Source organism: Cnephaeus nilssonii (genome assembly GCF_951640355.1).
Source record: "Cnephaeus nilssonii genome assembly, chromosome: 5".
NCBI classification, from domain to species: Eukaryota; Metazoa; Chordata; class Mammalia; order Chiroptera; family Vespertilionidae; genus Cnephaeus; species Cnephaeus nilssonii.
The window spans coordinates 12,537,406-12,556,582 of record NC_137076.1 but is presented as its reverse complement, the minus strand read 5'-3'; the positions used below and the strand labels follow the sequence as shown (position 1 = coordinate 12,556,582).

Here is a 19,177-nt window from a genome sequence, read left to right as displayed (position 1 = left end):
TTTGAAGTATTTGTCACTTTCATTTACCGTTGTTACACCACCAGTCAAGATAATTGGAAGTCGATTGTAATTCAGAATCTAGTCTCCCCATGCTCTAGTCATAAAAACAACCGCCTTTCACAAATATAAATGGCAGTGAGCCCAACAGCTTGGGTTTTATGGCAGGGACTGCGTGCGAGCGTTTTGGCAGCAGCCTGGAGAGCAGATTAGGCCAGGTGGCATTTTGTTGAGTCTGCCGGTCACTTCCCACATCTGTTTGACCTTCACCCTAAGTACAGCTTGTCAGTGACTACTGCTGGGGACATATGTTCCTGAGATGTGTTTTTTCAAAAGTTGTGTGTGGCAGTAGGAGTGTTTTCACAAGAAAAGCTAATTAAAAAGTAGACTCTGAAAAGTGTCATCTCAGATTTAATGTTATCAAAAAGAGAATGCCTTCCGTCTTTTTCTTTTGAGCTGTATTTGAACGTGCTTCTAAAATCCCATCTTCGAAGTTTATGTTACTCACCTGTAGGCATATATGGGATCTTCTAGGATAGGGCTGAGAACGCTTCCTTTTCTTTCTTTTTGTTTTTTTTTTAAATATGTTTTATTGATTTTTTACAGAGAGGAAAGGAGAGGGATAGAGAGTTAGAAACATTGATGAGAGAGAAACATCGATCAGCTGCCTCCTGCACACTCCCTACTGGGTATGTGCCCGCAACCAAGGTACATGCCCTTGACCGGAATTGAACCTGGGACCCTTGAGTCCATAGGCCGACGCTCTATCCACTGAGCCAAACTGGTTAGGGCCGAGAACCCTTTCTGAGTGGTACCATCATTCAGTGACTTTTTCATGAACTGCTAGTTGGACTGGGCCCCTTTGGGCTAACGAGGCAAGTGCAGCCCAGAAGCAGAGATGCACTTGAGAAGTTCTGGAGGAATGTTCTGAGCTTATGGTGTCGCGTAAGTTTTGGGCTGCAAGGAATCTAAGTGGGATCAAGGGTTTGGAGGGAGCAAAGTGATGGGCAGGCTCCTTCCATCCCGTGAACATCCATGCCCTCTCATGGCTGTGTGCACCCCGGATGCTGGGCCATTCACATAATTCGGTGTGTAACTTCTACCAAAAATGTCTTCGGTACCGTATCCCCATTATGAAACATGGCACGTCAAATCATCGCGGGTCTGGGTGAGACTCAGTTAAGGATTAATGTAAAGAAGAAAGTTCTAGAGGCAAGTTCAAAATGGACTGAGGGCAAATCTGAATAAGATACTTCTCCTCTTGCTTATACCTGGAGAGAGAAGGCTAAAGGTATGCCTGGGCTTTGCTCATAGTGATATAAGTCACTTATGATCTTTAAAAGCCTATAAGGATGCTTATACATCATAAATATTAACTATGCCAGAGTGCCTCCATTTTATTCAACCCACGGAAGCAAATCATTCAACAGAAAATGTTATAGGAGCAGAAAACGCCAGAAAAAAACGTGTGTGCTGCACCTGGGTCTCGGGAGTGCAGAGAACCTGAGTCCTTTTCCTGCCTCACCTCCACGTGTACCTCGGACAGCAGGGAGGGATGGACAAGGTCAGGGAGGAAAGGTCCTTGTTAAAGAAGGATTATTAATCTAACCCTTATTTTCTGTGCACTGGCCCCAATGTTTGTTATCCGAACGAGAATATTAAATGTGCGAGCATTTAACTTTGACAGTAGGAATGTAAGAGTTTGAACAACGGTACCTGTCAATTTAATCCTCCTTCTAAATGGCAGGAACAATTAACACTAAATTCCTGACCTTGAATACTTGTTCTAGTTTTCAGCAGTGGAGGCTTAAGACTGATATTGTAGTTGGAACTGAAGGAATGGGAAGGGGTGGGAGGAATTTTATTTTTAATTAGTTTTCCTGTCAGATTCACTGCCCACTGCATATTAAATCAGACCTTAGAATAACCTATTTTGGGAACCTTCGAGGTCTCTTTTCTGTCTCTTCTCGGGCCCTGGGTTACTCAGGACCATGCTTCTCAATTTTTCCAGCCACTGGCACATGGTTTTTCGGTCACCCAAGTTCGTTCTTGTACTTTTTTGTTCTCTTTTCCGTAGTCACCTTCTCTGCCATTTTCTTGGGTCATGGGACTTATTCTGCCGGAAAATGACTGCACATCTTATCAGCTGCTTGGACTTCGGACTGAGGCTTGCCTGGGCCCAGCATGGTATGCAACTGCTTTTGTGGCTTCAGCTGTGGTCATCCGTAATTTAAGGATAATTTAGACAGGGTCTACTGCTTCTCCCAGGGGCAGACATCCTCAGAAAACAAAAGGAAGAGAACTCCGAATAGCCCTCTGCTGTCCTCAGCACAGGAGCCCGGGATGGCCCTGGAGGAGGATAGTCCCTGCCTGTCCTTGGGCACCTCATTTCCAAGTCTGCCTGGCCTTCTCCACTCCCGCGCGCGGGCATTGAGCTCAGAGCTTTCATACACTCGGGCTCAGCTCTTACGATCCCAGGAGAGCAGAGTTCCTGATGCTTGTTTAAAGCTGTGGAAATCACGCTAAGAAACTCGGAGATGTCCACGTGGCTAGTGCGTGGAGAGCTGGGATTCCCACCAGGGTCCCGGGGAATCCAAGTGCAGAGCATGCTTTCACGTAGCGAGGCCTTTGAGGAAATGACACTTCTGTTCGGACATAACATACAGTTTTCCAAAGGGGGTGCACTTCTTTTGCTTTTTAAACAGCTGTCAGGCAAGTTTCCCACCACCCTAAATGTGTTTCTGTGGGGTGAACTCTTCCTGAACTCATGCCCTCCACCCCCGCCCAGCCCTTCCACACAAGCCCGTCACCCCGGCCAGCTGGCTCCTTGCTGCCCTCCGCTGGGCGTACTTGGGCTCACTTCACCCCCAGATGCCTCACCTGCCCTCCACACACACACCTGCCTCCCTGCCTGTTTTTAACAGCTGACTTGGCCCGAGCAGGTAGGCATGTCTGATCTAGGGGAGCATAGCCGAATCATTCCCTGCACCCAGGAATATCGGTTCCTCCCCCAACCCACCCACGCCGGGTAAGAATACTGAGGCAGGGGACCTCTGGTACCAATAGTTTGTCCAAGCCCCTTCGGTCTGGCAGGAGGTCAGGGAGGACACAATAAACAGAGAGGTCTCTGGTGGGGACTCTGACTTCCCCAACTCTCTTCCCACCTGTGTGTGTGTGTGTGTGTGGAGCAAATGTACAGTTCGTGTCCCCGATCGTGCCTGCCTATCTGTGTTGGGAAAGAGGGCACTCGCGTTGAACCCAGGGATCTTTGGCTCTGACACTCTCGGAAGGTCCCACATCGTTCAGGTTCACCTTCTTGCTTCTCCTCTTTGGCCACCAGGACTCATTGCTGTCGCCACTACTGGGCTCCACCTCTGCTTCTGCCACTGTTGATCTTGTCACGTCCCTGACAGCGTCTCTCCACCCCTGACTGTCTCGGTCCTCAAAGGGGGCCCCGTGGTTCACGTTTAGAGCCCTCAAGTATAGCTTCACTCTTTCATTTTGAGGATGCGTTCCATTGAGGGACTTGAAGCAAGTTTCTAGGTGACCCGGACAGAAGGGGCCTTGGGGACAGAGCTGAGTGTTGCATTGGGGCACATCCCTCACCTCACTTGCCCTCTTAGCTGAGGTGCACTATCCCCAGCGCCTCGGCACAGGATGGGTTTCCTTACGAGGCCTCCATTCTCCCTTCCAACATTAAGGCAGCCTTTTCCTCTCCTCTAATCTCGGGGCCCTCGGGAGCGTAGGTAGGTTTATGAAAAGAGCAGCCTGGGCTGAAATTCCAGAAATCCTGGTAAGCTGGATGTGCCAGCCGGTGCCTCCCCACTCTACCCATGTCTCTCTGTTCCACTAGCAATGAGATTACAAGCTCTTCCAGGCCCGGGCGTGGGGTTTATTATCCTCGCAAACACCTGGAGGCCCACAGAGCCTAGCACAGTTCCTTATGAAAGTGGCTTCCTTCAATCTGTGGTGCTTGACTCGCTGATTCATCACTCACAGACCCGCACCCCGTTCTCACCCATCCTGTGAGTTGGTGCTGATGACAACAAAGCCCGTAGAAGGGTGAGCTGCAGCAGGGTCATTGCTGGGACTGATAACACCACAGGCTGCATTTTTTCATTTCAACTTTCTGGACCTCATTGGGTCGCGAAAGGGATACAGAAGAGGGAGATTAGAGCCAGAAGCAAGAAGGACTGATTTTTTTTATTTTTTTAAAAGCAGGGCTACTTAGCTTTAAAAAGTTTTTATAAAGCCAAATGCAGAAAATATAAAGGGAATTGGCCAGTGAGAGTGACGGTGTTGATTAGATGAGAGGGAAGCGTCTGTGAAGTCCGAGCGGTTCCCTGGTTTTGCAGGCAACATGTGGATGTGTCGCCTCTCCATTCTGTCCAGTGTGATTTGGATCTACCCCACCCCACCTGGAACAGATGGTCTGAGGCAGTCTCCATCGTCACCCGCTGTGGTAGGCCACCAGGAGGAACCTCAGCATTTTAACTGTGGAGTTGGATGGTAGGAGGTAACAAGATGGATAAAACAATAGAATGTATTTGTGGGAGGAAATTTTAAGAGAAGAAAGCCTTCCTTTCCCTGACAGCTGAAGACGCAGAGCGGGCTGGCACAGAACCAGGATGGGGAGACCCGGGCCTTTGTGTTTCAGATGAGTCCTCTTAAGGGGCAGTGCCTCCTCTTTTCTGGACATTTTGGCCTCATAGGTGGGGTGCTCAGACCCTGCCCCGCTTCACCCACTGGGCCTGGGATCCCAGGGAGAGAGAAGGAAGGTCCTCTGACGTCAGGTTTCACCTTGTAGGCGGCGATTTGGTTGCACTTTTCTTGCATCAGTCCGTTCTGTCCACGGCCACTAGCTCAGGGAGACCTTCTTTCTCACTAAAAGCTTATGAGTGCCGCTATATTAGGCACCGCAAAGACACGGCTCTTTCTTGTTCGTCCAAGAAAGAAAGTCAAAGATGGAAACCACATGTCCTTCCCACTTACTTGGCGTACTGGTGCCTGTGGTTTTCTGTTGGTGGGATCCCAGGGCCACGCCTTCCTGCCCCTGAGAGGCAGTGCCGGGTCCCAGCCACTGTCCCTGGCTTTGCCCTTTGAGGCAGCTGGGGCAGGAAAAGAGAGAGCAGCTGGCTGGTAGGAGACCTGCGTTTGCATCGCCAGCTTTGACAGTAAGTTGCTGATTGACTTTGGGCAACCCTTCCAATCTTTGCCTGTATTTCCTCTTTTTAAAATATATTTTATTGATTTTCTACAGAGAGGAAGAGAGAGGGACAGAGAGTTAGAAACATCGATGAGAGAGAAGCATCGATCAGCTGCCTCCTGCACGCCCCCTACTGGGGATGTGCCCGCAACCAAGGTACATGCCCTTGACCGGAATCGAACCCGGGACCCTTGAGTCCACAGGCCGACGCTCTATCCACTGAGCCAAACCGGCCTCGGCTATATTTCCTCTTTTTAAAGTAAGGGGGTTAGATTTCAGTGAACTCGGTTCCTTTGGAGCTCAGACTTCCAACAGGTACCTGCCTTTCTCAAAGACATAAAACTGAGCTAAGATAACTAACCAGGAGGACTGATTGGTCTCGAAAAGAGGTACAAAAGAATAGACCCTTATCTTTGACCATCGTTGCGTCCTTTTACTGGTACTTTCTGCCTTAGACCTTCTTTTCAGAAGCCCCAGCGAGCTGCTCAGTGCCTTTGGCAAGTGAGCATCCTGAACCCCGAGGTTCTGGAAGGCAGGGGAGGATCCAGCAGCTGGGCCCTTTCTTCGTCTTGTGCTGCTGCTGCCTCCCTTTCCCCAGAGGGACCTCAGGCGTGGCTTGGAGGGTTGGAGGGACACTCACTGGGGATGGGAGGGCAGGCTTTGGCCTTGGAAACCTGACAGGTTACCTGGCCCCCCAGGAGACGGGACCTTTGACCTTGACCTAATTAACTGTGCTTTACCCAGCCAACTACCAGACCATGACCCTGAAAGGGAAAACAAGGGGATTTAGCACCTGCTTCTCTCCCCCCGCCCCCTCCCCCCCATATCATCGGTGCCTGTAAACAGTGGCTCCTTATCTGTTTCTTATCTTTAATTCCCGGAGGCCAAAAAAAAAAATTAAGGCTGTGGAATAATGTGAATGTATATCATACCACTGAACTGTACACTTAAAAATAGTTAAAATAGTTCATTATTCGTTATGTTTTTTCACAACAATAAAAACTAATCTATTGATTAGGGGGAGAGGAAACTAATTAGGAGCTGCAGTAGAAGGAGGGATTTTACAAAACCCACTCCATGACTTCCACATGTAAACGATGCACTTGTGGTTCAGAAATCTCCAAAGTCCTCTCAGTAATTGCCTTATCAGTCTGCAGCATAGTCCTGATCCTCTCGTTGTGTGAGGCTGTTCCCAAGCAGAGCCCTTAAAAGCCCTTTTGTACTTAATTGTTTACAGATCTATTTTCTTTCTCTTTGAAGACAGAGTCTGGTGTTCAGTAAGTGTTTTATGTATAATGAATGAACGGCTGCATTAGCGGAGTGAGCCCTCAGCTCCCAGTGCCTTCTCAGAGAGAATTTTCTATCAGGCTTCGTAGTCCCCCCATCCCCACCTCCATCCAGTCCCGCATTACCCTTTCATTCCTTCAGAACTTCCAGCCCTGTATGAAATTGCTTGCTTTGCTTCTTTGCTTGTGTGCTGACATGTCAAGGTTTTTCTCTTCCCACTGGAAAATAAGACTTAGGAGGATGAAGACCTTGCATGTCTTGTCGTCCTAGCATCTCTTCTGTTGAATGAGTCAGTCTGTGACCGAGCTTTTGGAAATAGCAAAACTCGTTCAGAATCAGTTTTGGAGCTCAAAGTGATCCATTACGTTGAATAATGTCTTTGGGAGGAAAAGTAATGAAGAAATGGTTCTTTGATTTTTCACACATGACTCCCCCTGGCTTCAGAGGTAATTTCAAACAATATTCTGTAATCCTGGAGCAATCCGTCATCATGGAATCCCATGCCACTTTGAGGTGGCTACTTTGTAATGTTCTGTTGAGAGTATAACTTTTGTATGGCTTTTTAAAAGTGCAAATATATGCAGTGAAATACCCTCATCTTAGGTATACAGTCCCAGGAGATTTAACAAATAAATGCACCTGTGCACCTCATACTCCGGTCACGATAAAGAACACTTCACTTGCCCCAGGGGGTTCCCTGTTGATTTCTCCCACACAATTCTGACCTCCGCCAAACCGCTACTGTTCTCATTTCTATCACCATGGGTTTCTTTGTGGTGGTTCTCCATGGGCCCACCTCTACTTCATAGCCAGTCTCTCTGACAGGTGTTTATCTCCTTCTACCGTCTCAGACAAATGAGAGACTTTCTGGGTTCCTCTTTTTTTTTTCCCCCTTGGATTCGTTCCCCATGGAATCCTCTGTCCTGCTTCATTTGGGACTGGCCTCTCTCTAGGCCAGGCATAGACAGCTTCTTTTCTGAGGCGTTCATCATCTGTGTCAGGGTCAGAAAAATAAGAACTAGTAGGTACTTCAGCAGAGCTAGGGGTCGTGTGCCCTGTGTGTACAAATTAATAGAGTAGCACTTGTATGAATTTTGGCCTGTCTGGGTATATTAAAAGTGATGAGTATGCATGGATACCTTCGCTCCATTCCAGGATCACAGGGTTCATTCTAGTTTATTTCCCTTTCTGTGCTTGTAACTCCCTTCTGTGACAGTAAGAAAACTGGCTTTCAGTATTCCTAATATATTTCCTATTCAATCCATTCCCATTATGTAACTCAATCTTCATTACCACACCTTCTCCCATGTGGACATCTTGCACATCTGTTCTCGCTCTTATAACCCGCATCAGTGCACTGTCCCCCACTCAAAGTCCCCCATGCAAACGCCTCAGTTGCCCTGTCCCACCTAATGGCTCAGGGCTCGGTTGCTCAGAAAGGGAAGCAGATGGGCCAAGATAAATCTCTTGATTCTGTCTTCTATTACTCAGCATTTTCCTTTCTTCCATCTTCCTATACCAAAGAATACTACTATCCACCCGTTTACCTAAGCTCAAGATCTGAATGCCCTTGAATATTTGCCCTTCTTCCCCCTATTCATGGCTCTTCTCAGCTAAATGATGAGCAACAACTACATTGTATTTAAAATCTGTCTCGCATCTTTTTATCTCTTCATTTTTACTGTACCTATTCGTCTCCTCACTGATGTTCCTCTTTTTACTATGTCTCACTTCCCATGATTTATTCTTACAGAGCAGCTGGCACGATGTTTTAAAAGCGTAAGGCATAATGTCCTTTCCAACCTTCCACAATAGCTAAGATCTGGAAACAACCCAAGTGCCCAAGTAGATGAGTGGATTAAAAAGCGAATTCCATTGTATTACACAGTGGAATACCATGCAGCTGTAAAAAAGAAGAATCTCTTACCCTTTTTGACAGCATGGATGGATCTAGATACTATTATGCTAAGCAAAATAATCCAGTTAGAGAAAGACAAATATCACGTGATCTCACTTATTTGTGGAATCTAAAGAACAAAATAAACTGATGAACAAAATAGGTCCAGAGGCATGGATGCATGGAACAGAATAACATCTCAGTGGGAAGGGGTGGAAGAGACAGGAATAGATTAACCCAAGATCCTATATGCATATATGTATAACCCATGAACACAGACAATAGCCTGGGGAAGGCTTGAGCTGGGGTGGGGATGGGGTGGAGGGGGGGCAGAAGGGGAGAAAATGGGAGACATCTGTAATGCTGTCAACAATAAAATAAAATTTTTAAAAAGCGTAAGGCATGATGTCCTTTCGGACCCTCCACTGGCTTCCCGTTGTACTTGGAATAAAATCCATATTTCACCTAGATATATGGTAGTCAGTCCTGGCTGCACATTAGCATCACCAGGGGAACTTTTAGACGCACTAAGCCTGGGCCCACCCAAATATTCCAATGAAATCCGAATATTTGAGGATATGGCCCAGGCACCAGTGTTCTTTCAAGTTCCTGGTGAATCTGATGGGCAGTCAGGCTTGAGAATCATGCCTCCCTCTAACCACCTTCATACCTTCTTCCCTTTCATGACTGGTTCCTTGCAGCTCCTCAGAGTGACCTTTCCCTGATTGCCTCATCTAAAGCAATGCCCTGTGCCACCAGTCGTCCTCTGCCGTGTTACTCTGGTTGAGTGCTGCTTCTTAACACTGTCCTTATCTGAGATCATCTATGTATTTTTTTTGCCATTAGAGTGTAATCTTTACGATACATTTTCTCTCCACTACACCTTGGCGCCTAAATTAGTGTTTAATAAATAAATATTTGTGGAATGACTGTGTATAGAAGGGAGAAGAGCCAAGTGAGGACCTGTCATTGGAAGCCAGGAAGTGTTTGCACTGGAGGTGAAATGGAGCAGATGATGGAGTGCTGAAGTATGGGGATAATATGAGAAACCAGATAAAGTACGCAACTCGGACAGTGGAATTAGGAACTCTGATAGCTCAAATCAGAGGGACAGATTTTTCCTGTGTTGGAGCAGTCCCCGGAAAACAGAAATGACGGTTTCCCAAAGGGAAGAGCAACCCGTAGCATAGAGTCACTTTCGATGTTCACTGTGGTTGCTATTAACTTTCTCATCTCACCTAAACGTTGGGCTCAGCCATCCCCTCATTTCAGTAATGTGCTAACTTAAGAGAGCTTCTGAGATGCCTACCCGTTCACATCACTCACTTGGTTATAGCTGCTTGTTGATACACCTTCGCTACCTCTCTGCATCATGATACATTCAGAAGCCTAATCGCATAACCATATTTAACTATAATTATCCCGCTTTAAACATTGGGATTGATTGAAAACTTGTATTCTTGCTTATATCACAACCCAATGTTTGCAAAAATGAGCAAACATTCTCTTGACAAAACTTCAGTGCTACTTTGTGCTCATTATTAGAAGATAGGGCTCCTTGGAAAAGACAATAATGCCAGGAAAAGGCAAAATGGGAAGGCTGCAGGAAGAGAGGAAGACCATATAGGAAATGGGTTGGCTCCATAAAAGAAGCCATAGGCCTGAGTCTACAGGAGCTGAGCAGGGCTGCTTAAGGCAGGACACTGGGCATCACTCATTCATAGGGTCGCCACGAGCCGAAGACGACTCAACAGCACATGACAGCTTGAACTATTACCATATTCCTTGCAGTTGTTAGCAATTGAATTTATGGAGTCTTTATATGATTAAAACTCTAGATCCCGGTAATACCCTGCTACTGCCTAGTGCCAAGCAAAATGTTCCCTTTTACAAATTCAGAGTGGTAATTGGGTGCCTTTAGATAAGGGTTTTACACGTACCACGATCTAGAGGAGACTTAGGAGGTAAAAAAAAGGTTTTCAAAAATGACAGGTTTAGGAAGCATAATTCTGTGATGAATGGCTGTGCAAAAATACTGTTTACAAAAGCACAGGTAAATTGCTCTCTGAAAGTGAAGTGGAGTCTATATTGTAACAGCTTGGTTTTATAGGACATTGAGAGATAAAACTGGTTGGAAAAGGCTCAAGAGGGAAAGGAGGGGAGAGAGAGATCATATAAATTATTTTAAATGTCTGTTTTAGTAGTATAAGGTGACTTGTAGAATGGGTATATTATGGGTGAAAATCCAGAGTCATTCATGCAAAAACTTGTAGTATTTATGAAGGTGTTAAGAAGCTGGGTTGCCTTCTGTCTTTTTTGTTTGTTTGTTTGTTTCTCAGCTTGCCTCCCCCTCCCCCATCCCAGGGTGAAGTTGAAACCATTTACTCAGGCAACAGCCATTGTCATGTGTTAGCAGACCCTAGCAAGTATGTGTCAGTGCTAAAGACTCTTGAGACCCGGGAGGTATATTTAACATGGTGTTATGTCTAGATCTCTCGCACACTTTAGCCTTCTAAACTGGGAGCAGTATTTCCTGTCCCAATATCTTTCTCTCAACCGTGGGCCTGGATGCAAACCTATAATGATTCCACAGGACAATGCTCCATTTCTCCCTTTGAAAAACAATAGCCAAATTTATTAAATTTCTGAATACTGTTAAAACACTTTGAAAATGTTGTTAAATCTATGTGCAAAGAATGTAAGTTCAACTTTCTACTTTTAACATGTCCAAAATAGATTGTGTGATTTTGTATAGAAAAAATTATAAGAAAGGTCTAGAACCCTATTAGCAATTACCTAACATTATTTTATTTACAGCTTGTATCTATTCCCTGTGTGTTTATGGCTGCTTTACACATATGTGCCTCTTACAACAGGATGCCTGATGGGCGTAGGGGATAAGGAAAATTATTACAGTGAATTACCTATAGTAGGTGTTCAATAAATATTTAATATAAACTATATGTTTATGAACAGATTACATTGTATACTCTCTCTACAAAATAGAGGGTGGGAAAACATCCATAGGTATATGTGTATTTATTGGAATTTTGAAAAGGAAGTTAAAACCTTTTATTAAAGCCTCATCAAGCAAATACATAAAATCTTTTTTTACTGTGGGGTTGTTTATAGCATTGCCAAGAATTAATTTGAAATGCTTTATTATTGATTTCATTGTTTAAATGCAAATATTTCTATATATAAGATTTGCTTCCCCAATTTAAAGTTGTTCCATAATAGTGATTCTTATGCTTGGAACTTGAGAGAGAGAGAGAGAGAGAGAGAGAGAGAGAGAGAGAGAGAGAGAGAAGAAAAAGGGAGGGAGAAAGGAGAGGGAAAGGGGGGGGGAGAGAGATCATATAAATTATTTAAAATGTCTGTTTTAGTAGTATAAGGTGACTTGTAGAATGTATATATGGATGAAAATCCAGAGTCATTCATGCAATAACTCGTAGTATTTATGAAGCTGTTAAGAGGTTGGGTTGCCTTCTGTCTTTTTTTTTTGTCTATCCTTTCTCCAAAGGAGCAGAGATGAAGCATGATTCTAAATGAATTTTAAATCCTTTAGTTATTAAGAGAATCAAGCTTTGAAATTGATCTAGATTTTTATTGTATGATAATCCAAAATGTGCATAATCTGGCATATTATCTGCAAATTGTCTCTTGGATTCCACCTACTGTTCTAACAGAATGTGAGGATGTATATTGCTAATATCTTTATATTATTCCAGATAACATAGAAGATTGTGTGTTCTCTTATATCTTGACAGGGTGGTACCGAGGATATACCCTCCAAAATAAAGCTAAAAAGGTATGGCTTATCATTCAACTTTTGAGTAAATCTGCTAGTTTTGTGTTGTCTGCTCCCATATCTGCTCTCTGCTGTCTCTAGACCGAGTTTGCTTTCTCTTTGATGGCTGTTCTTTAGATGTGAAAGCATATCCTCTGATAAAATAGTGCAAATACCATAACCATTTTTTCATCAGCCAACTCAGGATAAAGGCCCAGAGGTGAATTCACAGACCGGCCCGGCCTCTGCAGGCTTCTTGCTCCCTGTCCCTCAAACTCAGCAGTGTGGTGATACAGTGACATTGCTGTGGTTGGCTCTGTCTTTCTGGTCAGGCCTCCACCTGGTCCTCCTCAGCCACACTCAGTATTTGCACTCGCCTGTGTACACACATACACTTTGTTAACTTTGACAGTTTAATAATCTACCAAAATAAGGAGTGTTTGCTTGTAATATGAGTATCAACTCAATTGATATTTTGCTCCTTTGATTCCCCCCCAAATCCTGGTGCTGAATTTTTCTACCCACAGATTGTAGCGTGTACCACATGCCTTTATTTCCAACTTAGTTATTTTCATTTAATGTCTTGCTGACTTGAACTTCTCGGGGCCTTCAAATAGGGACCTACGATGGCATGACCTAGAGAAGACCTTTCTTTCCGGATGCTGGTTACACAGAGTACCTGGTTTTTACAGCCACTCTGCTTCTTGGTTTGGGTTTAATCCCATCGGTGTTTGTTTTACTCATTACTGTGGAAGTGGTAGTTATTTTAAAGCATAATCAGAGTTAATTATTTTGAAGTTCTAAATTTATTAAAGAGCAATAATACTTATGTCACTTAATTCCCTATCTTTTAAAATGTTAATTTTTTTAAATGAGCAAAGAAACTACTCTCAGATAAAATCATATGAACTTAAAGAACAAGCAAACTTTTTTATTTTAACTGGTGAGTGTGAATCATTGTTGAAACCAGGTCCCAGACCACAGCTTTATTTTCCTTTCAGAGTCTGTAGTGTAAGGATCCTTTATGAGCATAAATGACTTTGGTTTCTGTTCTTTTTTTTTTTTTAATTGATTTCAGAGAGAGGAAGGGAGAGGGAGAGAGATAGAAACATCAATGATGAGAGAGAATCATTGATTGGCTGCCTCCTGCACACCCCCTATTAGGGATCAAGCCTGCAACCAGGCATGTGCCTTGACCAGAAATCGAACCCTGACCTCCTGGTTCATAGGTTGAGAGTCAGCCATGAGCCACACTGGCCGGGCACGACTATGGTTTCTAAGGCATCCTATGACTTCGTAATAGATCAGAACCCATCTAGCTTGTGCCTTTGTTGTCTGCTTTGAAATGTGGATAGATGGGGTTGCCACACTAGGATCTAAAGGACAAGTTCTGAAGATGGTTTTAACTGTATTTTCTTTTTTTTTTTTTAATATATTTTTTTTATTATTGATTTTTCACAGAGAGGAAGGGAGAGGGATAGAGAGCTAGAAACATCGATGAGAGAGAAACATCGACCAGCTGCCTCCTGCATACCCCCTACCGGGGATGTGCCCGCAACCAATGTACATGCCCTTGACCGGAATCGAACCCGGGACCTTTCAGTCCGCAGACCAACGCTCTATCCACTGAGCCAAACCGGTTTCGGCTTAACTGTATTTTCTTAAAACCCTCTTTAAACTTTAGATCTCACCCCACAGGAGAATTATTTCGGTAAGGGCTTCTCTTAGTTCCTGATAATTAAACTTTGTGATTCAACAACATGATAGGAAACACAAGGGCCGTGCAGTTGCTTATTGGTTGTTAAGTTGAAATGTCTTTGTTGTGGGGAGATCCAGGAAAAACAGGGAATTTGAAGTTGGTTGTCATGAATTATGCTCAACTTTTGACACCCCTTCATTAAGACATCTATTTGAAATGCCTCCTAATGTTGTTTTCTTCTTTGTTTGCCAGTCAGTCTTAGGGGAAGAGCAATTTGAAAGGCCTATTATTTTAATGGAAATTTTTGGTGTCATTTATAAGCAGACATAGCCATTTAGAGTGGTGATAAAATGAGCTAGTGGTTTTACAAATTGAAGAAACCAGAGCTTTGCAGAAACCGATATTGATCCTGGCAGGATTGTGGAAGTGTGGATAAGGGCAATATCTGGAGAATCTTTTTTTTTTTTTTTTTACACTCAAGTGAGTAGTTTACATTGAGAAAGGAAAAGCAAAAATGAGAGATGGGTTATAAATCAGAACTATGTTACCCAGGTTTATAGTGTGTCGTAATGGCATCGGACAAGTTCTACAAGCCTCTGGTTTATCAGAGCAATTAACTGTCTGTAAATGGACTTCCGCTGTCCTAGGAGGAAGATGCCTACAAATAACATTGTGGTGGTAATACAAGAAAATAAATATTCTCTTACTATGAAAATCATCGTACCTGTAGACCCAATTTAACGAATCAGTGTCACAAAATAAGTCACTGTTTGTTTCTATTACAAATGATTCTATCCTGGACTTCTCCCAGTTATTAAGAGGAAACTAGTTACCAGATTACGAATGCATGAAAATTGCAGTTGGTCCTTTGCGTTCTTGATCTGAAAAATCTGCAAGGACAGTCCTTGGAACTAGCAGTTACTTTAACCTCCGAATATGGCTCTTTATAACTACTACTTCAAGTGGCTCATCCTTACCCAGTACTCTACTTTTTTATGAGTTCTGGACAGATTTTTATTGTAAAATATACATAACATAAAGTTATTAGACACACAAATTAGACACATAACCGACGCCGGTTGAAGTTCACTTGTTTTCTGTCTCTGAATGGATTGAGGATCTCTGGGTACACAGGAATCTTTGACTCAGTCCCCCAGACAGCGAGATGTCCCTCTCCCACGTTTGTGGTGAGCCACCCCTGACATGGCATGGGCCACACTGACTTTTGTAGACACAGGGCTAAGAGCAGTTGAGCCCATGGTGCCTGTTAAACAGGTTCTTCTCTTACCTCTCCTGGCCCGGCGTGCAAAATACCATAAAACAAAGAACCACAAGGCCCGCTCCAGATGGCAGTTTCTCTGTTTATTGATGAGCGTATCTCACAGTTAAACAACAGCAGCTTTTGCCCTGGAAGGAAACAGCCATCCACGGCTCGCCTCCTGTTGCTTCGATCTGATCTTCCTTTCTTCGGTTTCCACTGACCAGCTTCTAGTCCTTCTCTTAGGCCTTGTGGGCTTTAGTTTTCCCCTGGGCGGTGCCACACTACTGGTGCAGAACTGCCTCCTACGTGTATAGAACGGAGAGCAATTTGAGACTGGGCAGTGCTAAACATAACCAGATAACCAGCACTAATTGATTTGGGGCACATTTGGTTAAAGTGAAAGAGCTGAGCGGAATCACTTTGGAAAATGACAATAATTTTATGGGCCACTGCATACAAAGCCCCCCATCTCACTAATTAGGTGAAATCCTTTAAAGGGGGTCATCTCGTGGCTTGTAGGGTCTGATGGGGTTTAGGATCTCACTGTTAAAATCCTCTCCACTCTTGCAGCTCCAAGCTCACCTGGGCATGTTTCCCTGCTCACTTACGAAGCATTTATCTTAAGCTCTCTGAACCCACGTCTTAATGGACGCCTTTTCAGTGTTTCAGCCGTGATTTCCCTTAGGTAGCCTCACTGATTGCTGCCCTATGAGCCCGGCCGCAAACGGCAGCTACTGTCCAGGAATCCTCCCGCCCCTCCATTCATTCTCGCTGCCGTCCGCGCCTTCCTCTGGGCTGAGATTTCTATGGCCGTGTAACCAAAGTTCTTCTCTCTGTAGGGTATTTTCCCTGAGACGTACATCCATTTGAAAGAGGCAACTGTGGAAGACCGAGGGTAAGTTCCATTTGGGGAAGACTCTAAAACATGATAAAGATGTAAAAATTATCATCGAGAATGCCTCACGTGCATGATTTCTCTCGACTCGTTACTTCGACTTCTCAGATGAGAGAAATAAATACACACGTTGTCCTGGCACAATTGTTTATTCTGTCTTCTGTTCTTATAAGTGTTCCTCCCTGGCATCCTTCCCAAGGACAGAAAAGACAGGCGATGTAAGAATAGGGGTCTTTACCTTCGTCTTGCACTGCCTGTTCTCCGATTGCATGTGTGTGTGTGTGTGTGCACGTAAACATTTGACACTCCTTTGCTGGTAAGACCTGAGACCCCTTTGGGGAACTCTGGGAGACAGATGAGCAAGCCAACGCCTGCACTCGTCAGCCCTGAATCTTGGACAGGTCCGCCAGCCGCAGGCCACTGCGGGTTTGCGAAACAAATCTGGCCCGATGTGGGTCACGAGCTTGATGAGAAATTATAAAATAACGTGCACGAACGTGCTCTACAGTAAACTTCATGTTCAGATACTTCCTTGTTCACCTTTCCGTTTGTCCTGGAAAGTCCTGCCTCTGGCAGTGATGAGGAGTGAGACACTCAGCCTGAGGTGAGGGAGAGGCCACGTAGCTGGCGAGCCCACAGCAGGGGAGTGGAGGGGACTGGGAGTGCCCGGAGGCGGATGGGTCCCAGGGCTGATACGGAGTAGAATGGGTCATAGACTCAAGGCTGCCAAACATTTGCAGTCATAAATTCTGCCTCCTTGTAGTAGAGACAAGAGGTGGAGACATGTTCAAATACACTGGACTCCTCGGAAGCTAAATCTGGACAACCTGCCCTCCTGGACAGTCTTCTTCCCAGAGGGCCGCTCCCGGCCAACCTCCTGTGTCACTAGCTACAGCCCCGTGGGCACAAAGGCCGGGCGGAGGGTACTCCCTCTAACTGGAATTACCATGGAAAATGCAGGATGCTCAATAAATGAGATTCGGGTAACAACAAGTAAATTTTTATAGCGTGTCCCAGATATTTCATGAGGCATGCTAAAAAGAAATAATTGAATCCATCCGAAATTCAGACTTAACTGGGCATCCTGTATTTTTATTTAAGTCTGACAAACCTACCACAAATCCCCACTCGTTTGCTTGCTCTCACTCTCTCCTTTTCTCTGTTTGCTACTCATAAAAATGCCAGAGAGGATTTATGTGACTGAATGGCAGGCCTACCTTGTCGTAAGGCCCCTGTGAGCCAGAGGAGTTTGGTTCGGATACATTTTCTGTGCTGTGAGGCAGCAGATGAGAAGAGAACCTAGTCCCATTCCAGAAAGCAGCACTGCCCGATGCCCGCCAGCAGGCTGTGTGAGGTCACAGGCCCCAGGACCCTGTGCGTGCACTTCTCCATCCACCCTCCCTAAAGAAGCGGATGCTGGGCAGACCCAGCCAAAATATTAGATTTTGGCTTCCCTTCCCGATAATCGCTGGAGACAGCCTGGCTCAGTAATTGAGGCTCCCATAGAGACAGATGCAAAATGGAGAGGTTGAGGTCCATTGCTTTGCTAGAAAATGAGTTCATTCTAAGAACTGCGGTGTTCTCTGCTCCTTCTCTTTCCTCAGATGCTTAGGTATGACAGTTCCCTACACAAACCTCCCCGCAGTGGGCAAGTTTTGCTTTGTTTTAAGCCCAGCCAGCCCCAGTTCCACCTTTGAGCTCTGGGGACTCTGACCTCTGTCAAGAAGAGCAGTGACAGTCAGCTCGGAGTAATGCGGGCGTCTGTCTGGTTCTCTTTAGGCAGAACGAGACCGTGATTCCCGGGGAGCTCCCGCTGGTGCAGGAGCTCACGGCCACGCTGCGAGAATGGGCTGTCATCTGGCGGAAGCTCTACGTGGTGAGTTTTCCCCTGGGGCTCGGAGCCGGTGCATTATTCCTGGGCTCTCAGCCTGTCTCTTCTGCTGCAAAGCCGTCCTCTGCACGAGTTAGTCTGTGGGGAGTGGGTGCGTCTTTCCTGGACCGTGCTATCGTTGATAACCAGCAGGTTCCCATTCCCCAGAGTAGGGTCATTGGTGATACGGGTGGTGGAGGAAGTGGATATAATCATTAGTTTCTCAGCTGACACCAGGCCGATTGTCAAGTAATGAGGATAACAACTGCAAACACTTGCATAGGCCTAAGTGCCAGGAACTATTATTAATCCTACAAGGCTCCTATAAAGTAGGTGCAATTATGACCAGCTTATCGGAGAGGAAACTGGGCCGTTCTGTTAACCTCTGCATGTATTGGACACCCGGGGCAGCTATCTTGCAAGAGGCCAAGAATGTTCAAAGTCCGTCAGCAGCAAGCTTGTTACCTGTATTCGCTTTAGGAAGCGCTTTTCATGACATCTAAACATACAAACACTGTTTTCTAAAGTTCCTAGGTCTTATCTCTGGAGGCATCTTCAGCCCAGTGTGGCTGGCCGAAATTCCGGGAAATGTGTGAATGAGTCCAGCCAGGGACCACACTCCCCTAGATGGCCTGGGGGCCATTCTCCTTCCTTTATGCGGCTTTCCTTTATCTAGATTGTTTTTAATCATGTGTTGATTCTTCATTTTGACTCTCAAAAGCCCATCTTATAAGTTATTGGGAGCACATCACTCTCAACCGTGAAAAGACAATAATCAAAAACGCACTCTGGCGTAATTCTAAGAGTTCCTGTAAGGTACTTGTTTCCACCCAGGGCTGTTGTTGCCCAGGGTGGATCACAGCAGTAGAAATCACCAACCCCTTTGGTGGAAAAGCACGAGATTTTTCTCTGCCTGCCCATCCTTCAAGGCCAAGTTTAAGCCCTTTCTTCTTCATAATCTGTCTTCTGAAGACACTAATCCGTATGTTTCCTTCTGGACTATAGGAGCACTTACAGCTGAACCCATGCTCTGGTCCTCGGGGCATACTGCCTTGTAATGCAAGTGATCTTTTGATCTCTTTATGTTTCATTGAGGAGAGAGCTAACCTGTAAGTTCTTAAATCACAAGCCCCAGGAGAATAGAGATGCTGTTTTAAGCCCTTTGGCCTACATCCATCATCTTATATTTCTACTGAAAACACTCTCTAGTTCTGGTTAATTGATTGGTTAGTGGTGGATGGAACAAGTTTGATGGATGAGAAATTACGTAGACCT

General features: G+C 45.1%; 1 protein-coding gene across 1 annotated transcript in view; it reads left to right on the top strand.

The window, feature by feature from the left end:
* DOCK5 (dedicator of cytokinesis 5) overlaps nt 1-19,177 on the top strand; it is a 208,417-nt gene that overhangs the window by 62,860 nt on the left and 126,380 nt on the right. The window contains exons 3-5 of the mRNA XM_079772524.1: nt 12,158-12,198; nt 15,977-16,032; nt 17,812-17,908. Coding sequence (XP_079628650.1) covers nt 12,158-12,198; nt 15,977-16,032; nt 17,812-17,908 — 194 coding nt within the window. The remainder of the gene's footprint in view (nt 1-12,157; nt 12,199-15,976; nt 16,033-17,811; nt 17,909-19,177) is intronic.